This window comes from Capra hircus, chromosome 10 (genome assembly GCF_001704415.2).
Source record: "Capra hircus breed San Clemente chromosome 10, ASM170441v1, whole genome shotgun sequence".
NCBI lineage: Eukaryota > Metazoa > Chordata > Mammalia > Artiodactyla > Bovidae > Capra > Capra hircus.
The window spans coordinates 27,133,969-27,155,430 of NC_030817.1; the positions used below are offsets into that span (position 1 = coordinate 27,133,969).

The 21,462-nt window shown below is 39.7% G+C and overlaps 1 protein-coding gene across 1 annotated transcript in view; it reads left to right on the forward strand.

The window, feature by feature from the left end:
* The window catches only part of SGPP1 (sphingosine-1-phosphate phosphatase 1), a 43,015-nt gene continuing 22,421 nt past the window's right edge, over positions 869–21,462 (forward strand). Inside the window, exon 1 of the mRNA XM_005686103.3 lies at positions 869–1,756. Coding sequence (XP_005686160.2) covers positions 1,061–1,756 — 696 coding nt within the window. The 5' untranslated portion in view covers positions 869–1,060. The remainder of the gene's footprint in view (positions 1,757–21,462) is intronic.

The window sequence follows — 21,462 nt, forward strand, 5'->3', positions numbered from 1 at the left end:
CCAAACGGAGACCAGTCTTAATTCCTTGGGCAGACGAAACCAACTTAGTCACTTTTTTGGAAATAATAAGCAAAATTTGAACTGCTTCTCAAGGCTGATATGAGGTAACCCATGAAAATTCTATTATAACCAATCACTATGAAGAAGAAAAAAGTCACTACCTTCTCACCATATAAGCTGCTTTATAACAATATACCCCGATGCCTCACTCAGTATCTTGGTTTGAGCGATCCTAGTTGACAAACTGTCTCTTTGGTGTGTGCACAATATCCATTTACTAATTACTACTTCAGCGATTTATTGGTTTTACTTCACTTATTTCTGAGCTTTTGACAGTCAATGACACCCTACTGTCCTGGGATCTATATCTACTCTCGTCACCACCAGTCAACTGGCACGTGGCTTTAAGGACATCTCCGTAATTACTTGTAATTCCTTGAGTGCGTGGCAGTTACTTCGCTTTCGTTCACCATTCACCATTTGATTCTGTGCCAGAAGGACGTCCGGATGCTTGGCCACTGGCACCGCCGAACCTGGCACCAGGATCGTGGCCTTTCCCAGTCAACGCCGGACCGAGAGAAGCCGGCAACCCCAGCCAGCAGGGAGCGAGGGCTGAAGTTGAAGAGGGGCGCGCAAAGTCCGGCCCGCCAAGCGCCGCGACGCCTGGTGGGTATTAATAAGGAGAAGCTCCAGGCCGCCGCTCTGCAGAGCCTCAGCGCCCTCACGCCACCCGGGTGCGCTCGAGGCTGACCCGCGCCGCCGGGCCCCCTTCTCCAGAGGCCGTGGGGGCGGGGTCCGGCGGGGCGCGCGCCGGCGCGTGGAGGCCAGGGCGGTGGCGGAGCGCGCGCGGCGAGGGAGGGGCGAGCGGGGCGGGGGCGCGCGGCGGCGGCTGCGGCCTGTGGCGCCGTCACCCGGCAGAACCCAGCTGGTGGCGGGAGGCGCCGCTCGCCTTGCAGTTGTCGCTGCCGTAGGCGCGCCGAGACGGATCCGGGCTGCGCCGGGGGCCGGCCCACCCTCGCGCCGCCGTCCTTCGGCCCGCGGGCCGCGGGGTTCCGTTATCATGTCGTTGGGGCAGTGGCTGGCCCAGCTGATGAGCAGTTTGCAGGACCCGCAGAAAGTGGCCCGTTTCCAGCAGCTGTGCGGGGTGGAAGCGCCGGTGAGCTGCACAGCCGCGGCCGCCGCCGACCCGAGGGAGGATGAGAAGGCGGAGGCGCACCTCGCCGGAGAATCCCGGCGCAGAGAGCGGCAGCCGGGGGCGTCCGGAGGCCCTCCGCCGCCCGGGAGCGACCGCAATCAGTGCCCGGCCAAGCTGGGCGACGGCGGCGCCCCCAACGGCGTGCAGAACGGGCGGGCGACCGAGGTGGGCCCAGCCTCGCCGCGGCGCGCGGGGCTTCTGCGCCGCAACTCGCTGACGGGCGAGGAGGGCCAGTTGGCCCACGTGAGTAACTGGCCTCTCCACTACCTGTTCTGCTTCGGCACGGAGCTGGGCAACGAACTCTTTTACATACTGTTCTTCCCCTTCTGGATCTGGAACCTGGACGCCCTGGTGGGCCGGAGGCTCGTGGTCATCTGGGTGCTGGTCATGTACCTGGGCCAGTGCACCAAGGACATCATCCGCTGGCCGCGGCCCGCCTCGCCACCCGTGGTCAAGTTGGAGGTTTTCTACAACTCTGAGTACAGCATGCCCTCCACCCATGCCATGTCCGGCACCGCCATCCCCATCTCCATGATCCTCCTCACCTATGGCCGCTGGCAGGTAAGGGTCCCTGTCCTCTCCCCGCACAGCCTCCGAGCCCTCGTTGCTCTCCGCAGTCGCTTGATTTTGGCCATTCCCTTCCCAGACTTCTCTTTCCACAGGTTTTCACAGTACCCTCCGAACAGGCCCTTTCTGCCTTAAATAATGATAATGAAACGGTAGGGAAAACCTAAGACTTAGCCATCAAACTCTTATTTTAATAGTAATGCTTTTCTTGGAACCTAAAGGAAATACCGTTCGTGGAGTAATACATTATCATCGGGCTTTAGTTGAGTTGATAAAAGGTTTTTAATTCTTGTGATGCACAGACTGTCATTATGATTAAGTATACCGTGCTTATAATTAGTCGTTGGGTGATTAAGATTCACCCGTTTTACACGGTGCCTTTCCCCAGACTGATCTGTGTCTCAGGCGTAGGTAAAGTTATTGACTTTTTCTGGTGACAGTGTTTGTAAAATAAACATGGTCATTCAGGCAATGAAGTAATGAATTTGAAACGAAAGCCACGCTTAGTGAAAGTTAATGGAGCACCGCCTGAGTGCTCTTTTTAAGGGGTGTGGTTGCTAATTTGCTGATAGACACAATTTAATTAGCTTTTGGATCACTGATCTGTACTGTCAGTTGTTGAGCTACAGAATGTTGAATTAGCTTTGCAAATGCTTGGTTTTAGTTGGTCTTGAAAGTAGGGATCTTGGCCAGACCAGTGGGCTTGTAAAAATGGTAAATATGACAGCCTGACAGCCAGGAATGAGTGAGTTTTTAAACAGGAAAGCTTTTATATTTTGCGTACTACTTCTGGCCTCCCATTGTTCGGTTTTTCGTGGTCTGTAAATGCAGATTTAAAAGCTAGGTCTTTTTTATATAGAAGCAAAATTTCTTTTTAGACTGATGTCTGTTTTATCTGGTCACTTTAAAATTCTTATTGAAGTTCAGTTGGTTTACAATGTTGTGTTAGTTATCTGTCTTTTAAATTGTAAGGAGGTTTATTCGTTCTGCAGACCAGTCCCTTAATTTAAGAATAAAGTTAATAACTATGAAGAATCTAAGGAATCAGACTTCTTGATTTCCATCCCCCCCATTACAGCACAAAATTATCTTCTGAGAAATACACATCCTGTGTAAACTCTGTTATGGTAAAGTTACCTATCTCAGACTTAATTTCAGTATAGATAAACCCTTGTCCTCATAGACACTTCTGGGCAGTGCATCACTTACAGACTGTGGAAAATGTGTAATGTGTGTAATAAGAATGGCAGAATTATGAGGGAAGAGTACCATGAATGTTTTTTCTTTTTCCCTATGCAACCTAAGGAGTTACACAGTAATGTTCAGATTGTAAAGTAATGCTGCTTGTTTTGCATAATAGGTAAATATCTCAAATGCACTTAATCTAAATACTTCAGAGTTTAAGATTGTCATTGAGTTATGATATTTACTGGTTAGCTAATGATGTTTCTCTTATTTTTATGAGATTTTTCAGGATTCCGTAATGATAGAGCCTTTTTAAACTCCTCATTGAGTAGCTATGTTGCAAGCGATTAATTTTTAGCAGTCCAAGTAAGAGAAAGTAGTTTTTTTTCTCTTCATTCATTGAGAGCACATGCTAACAGGAAGTCTGAAAACGGTACCACGGAATGCATCTATCAGTATTCTAACACTTCAGGGTTATTTGAATTACCAGAGTATGTTTACAGTATAGTTTTTCAACAACCTAGTATATTTAATTCAAAGTTTGAGGGCTTTATATATCATACAGTTTTAGAATTAGAGCTAGTCAGGACTTAAACATCTCCTGGTTTCAAACTGTCATTTTACAGATGTTGAAACTGACCAGTTACAGTAGAATTAATCTTGTAAAATTTGTTTATTCTTTTACATGTCCATTACAGGTTTGAATAAACTTCCAAAATTTGAGTAATTATTTGTCTTTGATTAGTTGTTTTGAAAAAAAGACTCCCTTACATGAAAGTTCTGTATTAATAAATGGTTGTAATAATTCAGTACAAAAAACCTAAATGACCTTTTAAATTTTTTTACTTTTTTGTTTAAAAACCTTGTTATGAATTGAAAACAAAAGTACCTTGCTTTGCTCTAAGGTGTTTTGGTCCTCTTCTCTGCCAATTAGTATTGTAGTACTTAGGAGGCTTGTATTTCCAGAGTGAGTAATGAAAAAATGTATGTATTGCGAAGTGGGATAGGAATTAAACAGTGAAAGCCTAGTGCTTTTCTAAGTAACAGCAGTTTTGGCTCACAGTCGCCGTCTGCTTGTACTCCTGCTGCTTGTTCAGGACAGGTGTGTTTGTCTCTAAGTGCCTAGGATGCTGAAACTTCTCTGGACACTTGAGTTATCTCCCTTTGGTAGGACATCTGCTTCACTCCTCCCTTCATGCCATTTCCTGTTCCTGCTTGAAATCTGGTCATGGTTCACTTACATGAAACCTTTTAAGTGAAACCTTTAAGTTTCATTATTCGTGTGTTCTTAAAATAACAGTAAGCCAGAAAAATTATTAGGGGCTTGCATCAACTGCAGTTCCTATAGTTTACCCCCAGAGATTCTGATCCATTAGATAAGTAAGGGGTATTGCATTTTATTGAAATTCCCTAAATATTTTTGAGGAAAAAAACATGTACTTTCTTAAGTCCCATCCAGTAAAATTAGTATATTTGATCCTTAGACTATATTTTATATTTCTCCAACATTGCTGTTCTTTTGCAGTTCTTTTAAAGGCATGTTAATAATACAAAAAGGGAAATTGAAACAGTATGGCTCCAAACAATTATTTGATATACTGGAAGAATTTTTTCCAGTAATTCAGGATAAAAAGTGTTATGGCATTTCTCCACGTATTAAATAGCTTGATCATATTATTTGTTGGAGTTTTTTATAGCTGAATTGAAAAAAAGTAAGAAATAAGGAACATTCGATCTTAAAAACATAGTCTTTTGAAGAATAATATGAAAAAGTAAAGCACTCCTTTTATATTTATTTCTGCATGTTCTTTCCAGAAATAAAAAGTCTTAATTTTTCAATAATATGGCATATAATGAGTTCAAATTTTATACTTGACTTAATAACATTAAACAATTTATAGATGAATTTCATTTTAAAAAAAATTAGTGACATCACATGCTTTATAGCCTTACCCATTCCCAACTAGTCCATATGCTTTCACTACTTTTAAAATTATTATTAAAATAAGGAATATTATTATCTTTATTAATATTTATTAAGGCCTTACTATGGGTCAGATATTGTTTGAAATGTTTATTGCCTCATTTAGTCTGCTCTTAAAACATACCAGTGTTTGATCTTACTGTTAATACAAGCTTACAAATTAGGAAACTGAGATAGGGGAAGAATAACTTTCTCAAAGTTATATAGCTAGTGAGTCACAGGCTGACTGCAAACTTATGGACAGACTCCAAAGCTTACAGAGAAAACTCTTCACATCATGCTTTGTCAATTTTAAATTAACTTTGCCGTGATAAAATTTTCGAAATAGATATGTGTCCTTACAATACAAAAACAGCTTTGATATGCCTTGAGATACATGTACAAAAGTCACAAATATTTCTTTTAAACATAAGTTGTTGACTGAAACTAAATGCTGATTTAATTACCCTTCCTTTCTTCTAGTTTTCTAATATGAATTTAAAAAATTAAGCATAATGAAGGCTTTGGGGAAAAAACCTAAGATATTTATCATAATATAGTTTATTGTAGATAATAAAGGAAACTATTTATGAGATCATGAAATGATAAAAGGCAAAGAAGTAAGAAGTAAGAGAAGAGTTAGAAAAGTAGGTCACAAATGACAAAGACCAGAAAAGGCTTTAGAAGCCACAGGGAACTGATCATTATAGTAATTCTGGGAAGAAATACAGTTTATTAAAAAATGAAATTGGCTTGCTACTTTATTTCTTTTTACCTAGCTGATACTTGGCTTTGAAATGCACATTTTTCTTATTTTATACATGCTTATTAATAAATCTCAATTTTAAATTTATTTATTTGAATGGATAATAGATTGTTGAAAATCCAATGTTTACGTAAAAAATGTGAAGAGGAGAGTAGGGCTTTCCCCCGTGGCTCAGCAGTAAAGAATTCATCTGCAATGCAGGAGACTTGGGTTGCAACACAGAAGACTTGGGTTCGATCTCTGTGTCAGAAGATCCCCTGGAGGCGGGCCTGGCAACCCAGTTCCGTATTCTTGAGATTCCATGGACCGAGGAGTCTGATGGACTTACACAGTCTATGGGGTCACAGAAAGCTGGACATGACTTTAAGCTACTGAGCACGTACAGTTTTTCTTTTTGTTGTCACAGCTAGGAGGCTCTCTTTTCCAGAAGGAGTCATCATTAGAAATTTCTTATTTAATCTTCTGGAGATGATCTTTACTCTGCTAGTGGTATATTTACATAGTTTGTTCTTCCTACAGATGGCAACGTACTATACTGTTCTGGACCTTGCTTTTTTCACTTAGAAATATATTGTGAAGGTTTTCCTCCTCATTTACCCAGCAGTTAATGAATACTAATTTTGTGCTTGTGATTGTTTTAAATGCCTTACATGACTTTCAATCCCCAGAAAATCCCATGAGTATTGTCACTGGTTTGCAGAAGGAACTGAGGCAGAGGAAGTTAAATAACTTGCCCACAATGACTCTGCAGGTATCTAACAGAGCCTGGATTTCAGATTCAGGCAGTCTGGCTCTGAAGTGACCCCACACTGCTGTGTTATACTGTATCTCTGAATTCGCATTTTCCGCTGAGAGAGCGATCTGATTTTTGCACATGCATGATGTTCCAGTATATTAGCAGCATAATTTATTCAGAACGTGACTGTTCCATTACTGCCAATTCAAAGACATTCTCTATTCTTTTCCTACAAGATTGTTGGTATTTTACTAATTTTTAAAAACTATACCTCTTTGGTTTTCTTTTGTTTTGTTTTTTTTCCAAGTCCTTGCTCTACCTTCAAATAATGTTATACCAGTTCAGGTACAGCAATAGCATGCTTTATTTTTCCCTTTTCCCTCCTTTGTATTGTTGTCATACATTTTACATCTATATTATAATACGCAGAGTACATTGTTATTCTTTTTGTATAGTGTTCCAGGATTATTTCTAGAAATATTTTTTCCTCCCCTCTTCCCTAACATCCTCCCCTTCTGGAACTTGTCCCACGTGTGTTAGATTTGTTAAACACTGGTCACTTGTAGATCACTAGTGCTTTGATGATGATGATGATGATGACTGCGGTGCTTTTGCTCTCTCTGCTTCATTTTGGACAGTTTCTATTGCTATGACTTGAAATTCACTGGTTTTCTGCAGCGTCTAATTTTCTTGTAAACATCATGTAGAATGGGGTATGATTTTAGATACTGTATACTTTTATATCTGGAAGTTCCTCTTGGATCTCTGGTCTAGTATACAATTAAATTACTTGTCAGTTTACTCCTTTTAGGCTCGCTGGAGTGAATCTGGAATAACCATAGTCTAGAGCTCAGTTAGCCTGACTGACTTACAGTGATAACCTTCTGAAGACGACCCAGTTCCCTCAGCTCTCTGCCTGATGGGAAAGCAGTTGCAGGTGTGTGTAAGCTCTGGGAATTACATGGTTGTCTACTACTTTCCAGTAGCTTTCCCCCAGCCTGGTGGACTTTTGTCCCATGTGTGCATAAGGTAGTACACAGCCAGCCATTTGCAGAGACCCCCTCACCTCCACGGAGTTCTTGCTCCATGCAGAGTCCTGTTTCCAGTAGGCTCTTGAAAATTATTGCTGCTTTGGCTCCTGGGAACTGCTGTTTCTCCCTCCGTAGCTCAGTAAGACTGTTGGACTTTGTTTCGGTTCCTCTTCTCATGCAACAGCCTGGAAAGTCCCTCTAGCAACAAGCCAGGGCAATCAGAGGGCTCTTTGCACTTGTTTTCTCTTTTCTTATGAATCACAGTCCTGTGCTATTTGTTTTCCAATATCTGAAAACAGTTCTTTCATATAATTTGTCTAGGTTTTTGATTGTTTTCAGTGCAACAGCTTTTCCTACAACAGTTAATTGTTTATGGGCAGAAACAGATATCTTTTTACCTCTACTGTTTTGTGGGGTTTTTTTTTTAATGGTTATAAAATACAACAGCTTCAGTTCAGTTCAGTTGCTCAGTTGTGTCCAGCTCTTTGTGACCCCATGAACTGCAGCACGCCAGGCCTCCCTGTCCATCGCCAACTCCCGGAGTCCTTCCAAACTCATGTCCTTTGAGTCGGTGATGCCATCCAACCATCTCATCCTCTGTCGTCCCCTTCTCCTCCTGCTCTCAATCTTTCCCAGCATCAGGGTCTTTTCCAATGAGTCAACTCTTTGCATCAGGTGGCCAAAGTACTGGAGTTTCAGCTTTAGCATCAGTCCTTCCAATGAACACCCAGGACTGATCTCCTTTAGGATGGACTGGCTGGATCTCCTTGTAGTCCAAGGGACTCTCAAGAGTCTTCTCCAACACAACAGCTTGCTGAGATGTAATTCATGTACCATACAATTCACCCATTTAAAATATACAAGTCAGTGGCTTTCAGTATATTCATAGTATTGTGCAACCATCACCACAGTCAGCTTTGTAACATTTTCATTATCCCCCAAAGAAACCCCATCCCCATAGTCATTGCTCCCTATTTTCCCCTAATCTCTCAGCACCTCTAGACAATCACTAATCTACTCCATAGATTTGCCTACTGCTGTCATCTTGTATAAAAATATGTAGTCTGTTGTGAATAGCTTGTTTCGCATGGCATAATATATTAAGATTCATCCATTTTGTAGCATGTATCAGTACTTCAGTTCCTTTTTACTGCTGAGTAATATGCCAGTGGTAAAGAATCCACCTGCCAGTGTAGGAGACACAGGAGAAATGAGTTTAATCCCTTGGTCAGGAAGATCCCCTGGAGGAGGAAGTAGCAGCCCACTCCAGTATACTTGCGTGGACAGAGGAGCCTGGCGGGCTGCAGTCCATGGGGTCACAAAGAGTTGGACACATCTTAGTAGCTGAGCACGCGTGCATGCAGGCCAGTAGATGAATATACACTGTTTTATGTGTCTTTTCATCTGCTCATGGACATTTGAGTTTACTTTCTGTGCCGTGGTGTGTGCTTGGTTTCTCAGTCATGTCTGACTCTTTGTGACCCTGTGGGCTGTAATCTGCCAGACTTCCCTGTCCATGGGGATTCTCCAGGCAAGAATACTGGAGTGGCTTGCAATGCCCTCCTCCAGGGGATCTTCCCAACCGAAGGATTAAACCCAGGTGTCCCGCATTGCAGGCGGATTCTTTACAGCTGAGCTACCAGGGGTTCACTTTTTAGTTATTTTGAATAATGTTGCCTTGAATGTTTTTACATAAGTTTTTGTAGACATAATTTTTTTGGTGTTTTTCCTCTTGGGTTACTTACTAGTTTTTGAAGTCTTTTATGTTATGGTGAAATTAGCCTTTTGATTGTGGTATGATTTGGAAATACATTCTCCTAAATTATTACTTCTCTTCTGACTTTTTTTCCAAGCAGAATTTTTTTCTTTTTATGTATCAAGTTTTATTTCATAGTTTTGGGGTTTTGTATAATGTTAGGATGTCCTCCTACCATGGTTTCCTATAGTACTTTTATAGTATCATTTTTTTATGCTTAAGTTTTTTAATCTAGTCTCATTTTGAGGAAGGAATCCAACTTGATATTTCCTAATGGCACCATTTATTGAATAATCCATTTTTCCCTGTTAACTTGAACTGTCACTTTTATCATATATTAAGGATAGGTATATATTTGGGGTCCTTGCCCATACCTTGAGTTAGAGTTGATATATCTGATATTGTGTGCAAATGTGTATGCTTAGTTACTCAGTTGTGTCTGGCTCTTTGTGGCCCCATCAACTGTAGCCCACCAGGCTCCTCTGTCCACGGGAATTCTCCAGGCAAGAATACTGGAGTGGGTTGCTGTGCCCTCCTCCAGGGGATCTTCCCTACCCAGGGCTCAAACCCAGGTCTCCCACATTTCAGGTAGATTCTTTACTGTCTGAGCCACAGGAGAAGCCCAAGAATACTGGAGTGGGTAGTCTATCCTTTCTCCAGGGGATCTTCCTGACCCAGGAACTGAACCAGGGTCTCCTGTATTGCAGGTGGATTCTTTACCAGCTGAGCTACTAGGGAAGCTTGCGTTGCACAAAACAGTATTGTGTGCAAATACTATACTGTTATTATAGTTTTATAAATATTTTTTCAGAATTCTCATTGGTTTTTTTAAATTTATTTATCTTTAGTTGAAAGAGAATTGCTTTACAATATTGTGTTGGTTTCTGCCATACATCAGCATGAATCAGCCATAGGTATACATATGTCCTGTCTTTCTCTTTTTTAAATTTAATTACTTACTTTTGGATGCGCTAGGTCTTTGTTGTTGCCTGGGCTTCTCCCTGGTTGTGGCGAGCAGGGGCTACTCTCTAGTTATGGTGCACAGACTTATCGCTGCAGTGACCTTTCTTGTGGAGCAGGGACTCCAGAGTGTGGGCTCAGTAGTTGTGGTCCATGGGGGCTTAGTTGCTCCACAGCATGTGGAATTTTCCCGGATCAGGGATTGAACCCATGTCTCCTGCATTGGCAGATAGATTCTTTACTACTGAGCCGCCAGGGAAGTGTGCCCTTCTTTCTAGAACCTACCTCCCACCCCATCCTACCCATCTAGGTTGTCACAAAGCCCTGGTTTGAGTTCCCTGAGTTATACATTTACTCTTATTTTTCTTCATGTACTTTAGATTTTGTCTAGTTCTAAAAGAAAAATCCTTTTGCGGTTCTTTTTATTGGAAAGATAAAGTTGTTTTGCATTCAAGTCTTTGATCCATCTTCAGTTGGTTTGTATGTGTTGTAAGGTATGGATCTGACATAATTTTTTATATAAATATTTAACTGACCTTGTACCATTTTTGGATAGTTTATTCTTTTCCACTATAGTATTATTATCTGTAATACCACTTACGTTACATATCAAGTTCTCATATTTTCAGGTCCAATTCTGGGTTCTCGCTTCTGTTTTACTGGTCTGTTTGTCTAATCTCTTTAGTGATAATCGTTGCCTTAAATGCTATAGTTGCTTTAAAGTAAGTCTTGGTATCTGTTTATGAAAGTTCTATATCATACTCTTCAAGATTATGTTGGCTATTTTTGAATATTTCTTTTCAGTATATATTTTAGAATCACCTCTTTAATTTCCATGTAAAAGCCTGTCTGGACTTTTGCAGAAACTGAAATGAATTTATAAATTAATACGGAGAGAATCAATAGTCTTACAATATTGAATTTTCTTATGTTTGAATGTGATAAATTTTACTTATTTAAATTTTCTTAAATGTATTTCAGTGAAGTTTTATAATTTTCTCCATATGGATCAACCATATTTTTTTGTTGGATTTATTTCTGGTTACTTCATTTTTTGTTACTGTTGTAAATGATATCTTGTTAAAATTCAAATATTCCAACTTTTTTGTGGCTGTAGTATAGAAATGCCCTTGGCTTTCATACATTGATCGCATATAAACTTTGTTCAACTCTCCATTAATTTAATAATTTGTATGATAGTCTCATCTGTTTTCTATGGGGAAAATCATGTCAACTGAGAATAATGACAAGTACATTTGTTCTGTTGTAATTATACATTTGTTTCTTCTGATTGACTAAAAAGCTTTAATCAAGGTAATGACATTCAATTCCACAAATATAATCTCTTCACATTTTTCTTAAGTACTAGGCAACAATATAAGCCCTCCAGATATCAGAGTAAATAAAACAAATAAGTTCTGTTTGCTCAAGGAGATTAGATTGGTATTTTAGAAATATTCTTGTATCTGTAGTATGGAAAATGGACTGGAAAGAAGCAAGGCAGGAGGCAGGTAAGCCAGACCTAGTAAGAAATTGCTCTGCTTGCTAGTCCAAGGAGGAGTTGATGGGGAGCTACATCAGGAGATTGCATCATCAGCCTGCTGCCTGATTTTTTTTATGACCTGTGAACTGTGAATGGCTTTCACAGTTTTAAATAAAGTCAAAAGAAGAATATTTTATGACACATGTAAATTATATTATTCAAAATTCTAGTGGCTTATACAGTAAAGCTTTATTGGAACACAGCCATGTCAGTTCATTTGTATATTGTCCTTTGTGCTTTTGTGCTACAGCAGCACAGATGAGTAGTTGTGACATTGATTGTATAGTCCACAAAGCCCAAGATAGTTACTTTCTGGCTCTTTATAGAAAAAGACTTTACTGGCCCCTGACCTACATAGTGGCAGAAGAGAGAAATGTGTGAATTTGAGAGAGATTAAGATACAGCATTGGCAAGGCTTGGCAATTAACTGGATATGTCTGTAAAGAGGAAAAAATGGAGTAAAGGATTCTTCCCAGATTTCCAGATATTTGGAAAGACAAGAAATAATAGTTTGATTTCTAGAAATAGAAAATATTGAAATCAGGTTAGATTTAGGGAAAGGAGTAGGAGCTTGGAGGAGATGAATTCTGTTTTAGATATGTTGAGTTGGAGGTGTCTGTAAGACAGCCCTTTGTAAATATCTGGAAGGCAGCTGTATACATGAAAGAGACCTGGACAGGTTTGGTCATCAACATGAATTTGCAGAACAAAGTGCTGAGAGTGGACGATATTGCTCTGAGAGAGTGCATAGAGTAAGACGAACAGAGGGTCTAGTAGGAAAAGAACTTTAAAGACATTAATATCTAAGGACTAGATAGAGTGAAAGGAACCTGGAACCGAATCTGATAAGTAGCAGTTTGAGAGGTAAGAAGATACCTTAGGGATTGTCTGACTAAGGCTGGGGCAGGGAGGGGTGTACAGTGTTCCAGTAACCCATTTGAACTATCTTAAGCAAAAAAAAAAAAAAAAAAAAAAAGAGTTATTTGAGGACTAGAGGTGGGTGTCTCATGGAGGTCAAGGCTGAAGTGCTACGAGGTCTCCTGAGGGACTGGAGCCAAGCTCTGGAGTACTATCAGAAGGAAGGGCATGCCGTCCATCTTTGCTTCTTGAGGCTGCGTGGCCTCTTAGTTCTGCTGCTTTCTTCTCTGTCTCTACTTTGGCATGTGTCTGTCAGCCTCACCCCTAGTTCTATGTCATTTCTGAATTCAAATATATAACAGAGACTGGCTGACCTTCTCACTTTATTTCAAACTCCTATTAGGAAAAAGAACCAAATCAGCTTCATTCAGCCAGTGGGTCTGCTTCTCTAGAGCCAGTTGTCTGTTCTAGTAGCTGTGGTCCAGAGAACAGCATCACACAGTGTGAACGCTTCTCCCGGGCCACATTGCCGGGTCTAAGTGGGGCGCTTCCAGAAGAGAGAAGTATAGACTGGACAATATCGTAAAAAGAATATACTATAAATTATAAGTTAAAGAAAAGGGGGTATTCTGGAGAAGAAAAGTAATTTGATATAAGTTGATATTGTTAAATGTTGATATTGTTAAAAGGATGACTACTGAACCTTATAGAAGATTCGGAAAATAGAAGAATAGGACAAAGCTAGTATTAACTTTATTCCTTACAATTTTGAAACAATTTGGACCATATTGTGTATGGACTTTATTCTTTATTTAATTAATGTGTGATGGTAAATTTTATGTGTCAACTTGGCTAGGTCACAGTACCCAGATTTTTGGTCAAACACTATTCTAGATGTTTCTGTGAGGATATTTTTAGATGACAGAGAAAGAAGGTGACAGACCATAAAGAAGGCTGAGTGCCAAAGAATTGATGCTTTCTAATTGTAATGCTGGAGAAGACTCTTGAGAGTCCCTTGGACTGCAAGGAGATCAAACCAAGTCAATCTTAAAGGAAGTCAACCCTGAATATTCACTGGAAGGACTGATGCTGAAGCTCCAATACTTTGGCCACCTGATATGAAGAGCCACTAGATAACCTTCTGTAATGTAGGTGGGGCTTTATCCAATCAGTAGAAGATCTTAAGAGAAAGAAAGACTACCCTCCTCCAAAGAAAGCATCAGTTCTTTGGTGTTCAGTCTTCTTTATGGTCCAACTGTCACATCTGTACATGATTACTGGAAAAATCATAGTTTTGACTATATGAACCTTTTGTCAGCAAAGTGATGTCTCTGCTTTTTGGTTTATCATAGCTTTCCTTCCAAAGAGCAATTTTAATTTCCTGGCTTCGGTCACCATCTGCAGTGATTTTGGAGCCCAAGAAAAGAAAGTCTGTCACTGTCTCCCCTTGTACCGAAGAACTGATCTTTCCAGTCGTGGTGCTGAAGAAGATGCGTGTGCCTTGGATTGCAAGGAGATCAAAACAGTCATAAAGGAAATCAACCCTGAATATTCACTGGAATGACTAATGCTGAAGCTGAAGTACCAATACTTTGGCCACCTGATCCAAAGAGCTAACTTGTTGGAAGAGACCCTAAGCTGGGAAAGATTGAAGGCAGAAGGAGAAGGGGGTGACAGAGGATGAGATGGTTAGATAGGATCACTGACTCAATATATTGACATGACTTTGAGCAAACTTCATGAGTTAGTGGGGAACAGAGGAGCCTAGGTACTGCAGTTCATGAGGTTGCAAAGAACTGGAAATGACAGCAACTGAAGAACACAACATCCCCCAAGGAAAAGGGGATTCTGTCAGCAGACTGCCTTTGGATTTGAGCTAATCAAGTTCCCTAGGTTTCCACACTGCTTGCCTGCCCTGCAGGGTTTGGATTTGCCAGCCTCTGTAATCCTTAAAATAAATCCAATAATAAAGCAAATTCTTTACAATAGTAAATCTCAATGTGTATGTGTACATACACATCCTGTTGGTTCTTTTTCTCTAAAGCGTTCTGACTAATACATTTTGTCATAAACTTTCAATCAGTAAAAGTTCCTAGAAAACATTATTAATGAATGAAATATTTTCATATTCCTGCAAACTACTTTTGTATTATAGGGTCTCCGTTCCCATTGATATTACTTATAAATGAGGAAACTGCATTACAAAGAGACTATGAAACTTACCCCATGGTCCCACACCTGAAGAAGTAAACACCTTTCATGGGATCTGTCTAGCTCCCAGCCCTCTAAAGGCTCCCTCACCTATAGGGCTCACATATTTTCTCTACATGATGTCACCCATCAGGATTGAGAAGAGTACTATTTGGGCAGGTTTCCTGAGAGAAGAAGTAGTAAATTCAGAAACCTTCATCTGCCCTGTGGACTGAAGAAGAGAGAAACTGGTCTGCAGGAAAAGAAGAATGAAGTGGATATGTAAAGAGAAGAGATGGCCCTGTGACTGTCCGGCTTATAATTCCAGTTTCTTCTTGAAACTTAGCCTCATTCTGCCCTAGTGTTCTAAATCTTTCTAATGTATCTATTTTTTCCCCCTCAAGATAATTAGATATATCTGTTATTTTCATTTTTAGAGTCCCAATAAATGTATGTAGTAAGTCATTAGATCCAGGTCTGTGTAAGTTTATTTAGCAGTGCTGTGGAGCTTGTGAGATCTTAGTTCCCTGACCAGGGATTGAATTGGGCTCTTGGCAGTGAATGCACTGAGTTCTAACCACTGGAAAACCAGGGAATTCCCCAAAACTGATATTTTTAAACACTAAGGTCAGTAAATACTGATTTATTCATTGTTATATGTAAATTTATGGTAAACATACTTATATATAATCCTTGCCCTCATTTCTGTTTTTTTAGTGAAAAGTTATAGGAGAGAGGTTACTGATTCAATGTATATGAATATTTAGAGCTCTTTTATGTATTGACAGAATGCTTTCCAGAAAGGTTGCCTCAATTTTTACTCCACTAGCAGTGTATGAGAACAATATCATATATGAGTATATCATTAATATTTTATTCTTGTCCTCTGTTGTTTACAAAAATACTCTCCATTCCTTAAATTAAAAATATATAAATTTTTTGTTGTTTTCTTTTGTCCTACATTTAAGTTACTTAAAAATTTTTTGAATTCTACTAAAGACAGTTTTCATAACTGCTTTTTAATTGTATTAATAAATAATTATATTGACTTACCAACTTCAGTGAGTAGGAATGGAAATACCCTAATATAAAAAATAATTCTGATTATGTGTGATAAATATTTAAGGAAAGCATATCAATAAGGATAAAACCATTTAGTAGAATAACTGAAGGAAATATTTAGATAAGTGTTCCATGATAGGGTTTACAATGAAAAGATTAGATAGTGGTATGAAATGAGAAACATCTAGATCATGTAATCTGTTTTGAGTTTAGTAAATCTGTATTAATTTGAAAATTTGAAGGATTTGTACATTTTTCTTTCACATTTTGTTGTTGTTTTGGGTTTTCCTGGCTGTGCAGCTTGCAAGGGATCTTAGTTCCCTGATCAGGGATCAAACCCACACTCTCTGCTGTGAAGATAGACTCATTGGAAAAGACCCTGATGCTGGGAAAGATTGAAGGCAGGAGAAGAAGGGGACAACAGAGGATGAGATGGTTGGATGGCATCACCGACTTGATGGACATGAGTTTGAACAAGCTCTGGAGTTGATGATGGACAGGGAAGCCTGGGGTGCTGCAGTCCATGGGGTTGCAGAGAGTTGGACACAACTGAGTGACTGAACTAACATTCTTTTTAGAGGAAATACTTAAATTTACCAGATAAAGCTCAACATTCTCTAAGAAGAAAATGGAAACTAGGAACCCTTATCAAACTTGAAATTATAACCTATTTGTGTAGTGATAAAATTATAAAGTAACATGGATGGTAACTTGGAAGAGGCATCAGAATAGGCTGCTAGAATGTAGTACTTAAATATGATGTAGCATCCCTGGGTCTGTTTCTTATTTTGTAAAGACAGGGGAATGAAATCAGTATAAGATATCCTTTCTACCTGTAATTAAGTGAAATTTAATTTTTCTCCATTCTAAGAAAAACCAAGTAAAATATATCCATGATGTTTTTGATCCTAGTGATACAAGGAATTAAACAATACACTTTGGGAATTCTCTGGAGTTCCAATAGTTAGGACTCCACACTTCCACTGCTGGGTACCACTGTTCAATCCCTCTTGGGAAGCTAAGATCTCATATGCTGAGCAGCCAAGAAATAAATAAAATAAAAGAATTGCTGGATACCTTAAAAAATAACACACTCTATACAGCATAGTATAGTGGTTAAGAGTTCAGACTTGGGAATCAGATTTCCAATGTTTGAATCTCATATCTGTAACTTAATACCTATTTGATTTGGGGCCTCTCTGTGAGGCATTTCATTTAAATTAGAACACCTACCCCTTAGGGTTGTTCTGATGATTAAATGAACTAATATTTGTAAAGAAAGTGAAGTTGCTCAGTGGTGCCCGACTCTGCAATCCCATGGACTGTGTAGCCTACCAGGCTCCTCCCGTCCATAGAATTTTCCAGGCAAAAGTACTGGAATGGGTTGCCATTTCCTTCTCCAGGGGATCTTCCTGACCCAGGGATTGAACCCGTGTCTCCCTCATTGCAGGCAGACGCTTTACCATCTGAGCCACCAGGGAAGCAATATTTGTAAAGCCGTTAAAATAGTGCCTGGTATAGAGTTAATTGTACGTTAAATTATTTATTACTATCTCAGTAAAGAACAAACCCACATGCATTTCTTTTAATATATGCCTAGAATGGAATTTAGGGTATAAATTAGGGTATAAAAAATTTAGGGGTGTACACCCGTGGTGGATTCATGTCAATGTATGGCAAAACCAATACAGTATTGTAAAGTAAAATAAAGTAAAAATAAAAATTTACACAAAAAAAATTTAGGGTATAAAAAAATCCATTTTGAGTTTTCTATTGCAATGCCTTTTGCATTTTGAAAATTGCTATTGTTGTTTAGTCGCTCAGTCGTGTCTGACTCTCTGACCCAATGGACTGCAACATGCCAGGCTTCCCTGTACTTCACTATCTCCTGGAGCTTGCTCAAACTCATGTCAGTTGAGTCATTGATGCCATCCAACCATCTCGTCCTCTGTCATCCCCTTCTCCCGTCCCCTTCTCTTCCTGCCTTCAATCTTTCCTAGCATCAGGGACTTTTCCAGTGAGTTGGCTCTTCCCATCAGGTGGCCAAAGTGTTGGAGCTTCAACTTCATCATCAGTCCTTCCAATGAATATTCAGGATTGATTTCCTTTAGGATTGACTGGTTTGATCTCCTTACAGTCCAAGAGACTGTCAAGAGTTTTCTCGAACACCACAATTCAAAAGCATCAGTTCTTCAGCGCTTAGCTTTCTTTATGGTCCAACTCTCACATCCATACATGACTACTGGAAAAACCATAGCTTTCACTAGATGGGGTTTTGTTTCTTTTATTTTCATGGCTGTAGTCACCGTCTAGAGTGATTCTGGAGCCAAGAAAATAAAGTCTGTCACTGTTTCCATTGTTTTCCCATCTATTTGCCATGAAGTGATGGGACTGGATGCCATAATCTTCATTTTTTGAATGTTGAGCTTTAAGCCAGCTTTTTCACTCTCCTCTTTCACCTTCATCAAGAGGCTCTTTAGTTCCTCTTTGCTTTCTGCCATTAGGGTGGTCACCTAATGGCAGAAAAGAAATACCAAATTGCCATTGGTATTTCTCCCAGCAATCCTGATTCCAGCTTGTGTTTCATCCAGCCTGGCATTTCACATGATGTACTCTGCATAGAAGTTAAATAAGCACAGTGACAGTAAACAGCCTGGACATACTCCTTTGCTAATTCTGAACCAGTCCATTGTTCCATGTCCAGTTCTAACCGTTGCTTCTTGACCTGCATACAGGTTTCTCAGGAGGCAGGAAAGGTGGTCTGGTATTCCCATCTCTTGAATTTTCCAGTTTGTTGTGATCCACATAGTAAAAGGCTTTAGCATAGTCAATGAAGCAGAAACAGATGCTTTTCTGGAATTCTTTCATGTTTTTCTATGATCCAATGGATGTTAGCAATTTGGTCTGTGGTTCCTCTGCCTTTTCTAAATCCAGCTGTACATCTGGAAGTTCTTGGTTCACGTACTTAAATTCCGCTACTCCATTTACTCTCCCAAGTGCTGTTGTCATCCCAGACTAGATTTATTCCCAACTGTAAAGATTTGAATTAGGAATTAAAAAAAAATTTCCACAGAATCTGTAACATTAGGAGAAATTTAGGCATTGGAGAAATTTTCTGGCACCTTGTAAGCAAATGGCTATATTAGATGAAAACTTATTTGATAGGTTAAAATCAGAATGAATTAATGAATTGGAAACTGCCTGCAAGGCTGGTTTACTCAATTATTTTGTTTCTACTCTGGTTTCTGCAGAGAGAATTAGTAGTTTGTATTTCGTCTTAACTATCTGCAAAGCTGTGGTCTGCCTGTGATACGTAGCCCTTGTTTTTTTTCTTTTTTAACTTTTTAAATTTGTTGCAGTATGATGACACATTTACAAAAGACTTGGAAAATATACCTCCACTATGTATTACAAGTTTTAAGTAGATAAGATTATTAGTTGGAGTTTCAATATCAAACTCTCAAAACTCAGTAGAATGAATAGACAGAAAAGTAGAAGGATATAGTAGACCTGAAAAGCCCTATGATCCAATTCAGCATAACTAAGATTTATACAGTTCTCACATGACAGCAGAATACAAATTCTATTCAAGTTCCCATAGACTGTAAGCTGGATTTCACATTATATTTAGTTGCATTGAGCTCCATGTAAGAAATTCTGATAAATTCTCTTTCATTTTTATTCTGTTTATTTTCTAATTTTCCTTGTTATAGCTTATTAGATACATTCATCATTTAAAAGACATTTAATTTCCAAATACATGAAGTTTTTAAAGTATCTTTGATAATTTCTCTTTTTTATATTATTATTTAAATGCTTTGTTCTCTGCATTTAAAAAAACTTCTTTAAAAAAACTTAAAACTTCTCTGAGTTTTTTCAGTCTTTTAACTTTATTGAGGCTTTCAATGTTTACATCAAAGATCTTTCTTGGTAAATGTCACATTGCACTTGAAAATTCGTGGGTTTTTTTCAAGTATCTTATAATACTGATTTGTAACGTATTTCCACAGTGATCAGAGAACAGACTATGATTTTAGTACCTTTAGACCATGAAATTTTTGCACCTTGTTTTACGTCCCTGGATATGTTCCAGTATCTCCTGGATTATAGCCTGTGTATGCTATGTTATGCTATACTAAGTTGCTTCAGTCATGTCTGACTATTTGTAACCCTATGGACTGAAGGCCACGGGCTCCTCTGTCCATGGGATTCTCTGGGCAAGAATACTCGAGTCAGTTGCCATGCCCTCATCCAGGGGATCTTCCCAACCCAGGGGTCTAACCCAGGTCTCCCGCACTGCAGGTGGATTCTTTACCAGCTGAGCCACAAGGGAAGCCCAAGAACACTGGAGTGGGTAGCTTATCCCTTCTCCAGGGGAACTTCTGACCCAGGGATGGAACCAGGATCTCCTGCATTGCACATGGTATTCTTTACCTGCTGAGTTACCAGGGAAGATTACCTTCATTAGTTTACCAGTGGAAAGTACCATGAAGGAAAACATGCTAGTTTAATTACTTTTTTTGATTAATTGTTTTTCTTTCTAGTATAGAAAATATAGTTTATAATGTGCTATTGAATGAAGAGGTTTTTATATTTCTATGAAAATTGAATTGCTTTGTATTAAAAAGTATATATTACTTTTAAAAGCTTAAGCTTCAGAATCCTTACCTAATAATGTTTGTTCTAAAACAAGTATTGGAAATTCCTTTTCCTGAGTTTTGTTAGTTCAGTTGCTCAGTCATGTGTCTTTGCGAGCCCATGGACTGCAGCAGGCCAGGCTTCCCTGTCCATCACCAACACCCGAAACTTGCTGAAACTCATGTCCATCAAGTTGGTGATACTATCCAACCATCTCATTCTGTCATCCTCTTCTCCTGCCTTCAATCTTTCCCAGCATCAGGGTCTTTTCCAATGGGTCAGTTCTTCACATCAGGTGGCCAAACTGTTGGAGCTTCATTTTCAGCATCAGTCCTTCCAATGAATATTCAGGACTGATTTCCTTTCAGATGGACTGGTTTGATCTCCTTGCAGTCCAGGGGACTCTCAAGAGTCTTCTCCAACACCACAATTCAAAAGCATCAGTTCTTCAGCATTCAGCTTTCTTTATAGTCCAACTCTCACATCCATACATGCTGCTGCTGCTAAGTCATTTCAGTCATGTCCGACTCTGTGTGACCCCATAGATGGCAGCCCACCAGGCTCCCTCGTCCCTGGGATTCTCCAGGCAAGAACACTGGAGTGGGTTGCCATTTCCTTCTTCAATGCATGAAAGTGAAAAAGTGAAAGTGAAGTTGCTCAGTCGTGTCCGACTTTTAGCGACCCCATGGACTGCAGCCCCAGGCTCCTCTGTCCATGGGATTTTCCAGGCAAGAGTACTGGAGTGGGGCATCCATACATGACTACTGGAAAAACCATAGCTTTGACTAGATGGACCTTTGTTGGCAAAGTAATGTCTCTGCTTTTTACTATGCTGTCTAGGTTGGTCATAGCTTTTCTTCCAAGTAAGAAGCGTCTTTTAATTTCATGGCTGCAGTCACTATCTGCAGTGATTTTGGCGCCCAAGAAAATAAAGTCTGTCACTGTTTCCCCATCTGTTTGCCATGATTGATGGGACCAAATGCCATGATCTTTGTTTTCTGAATGTTGAGTT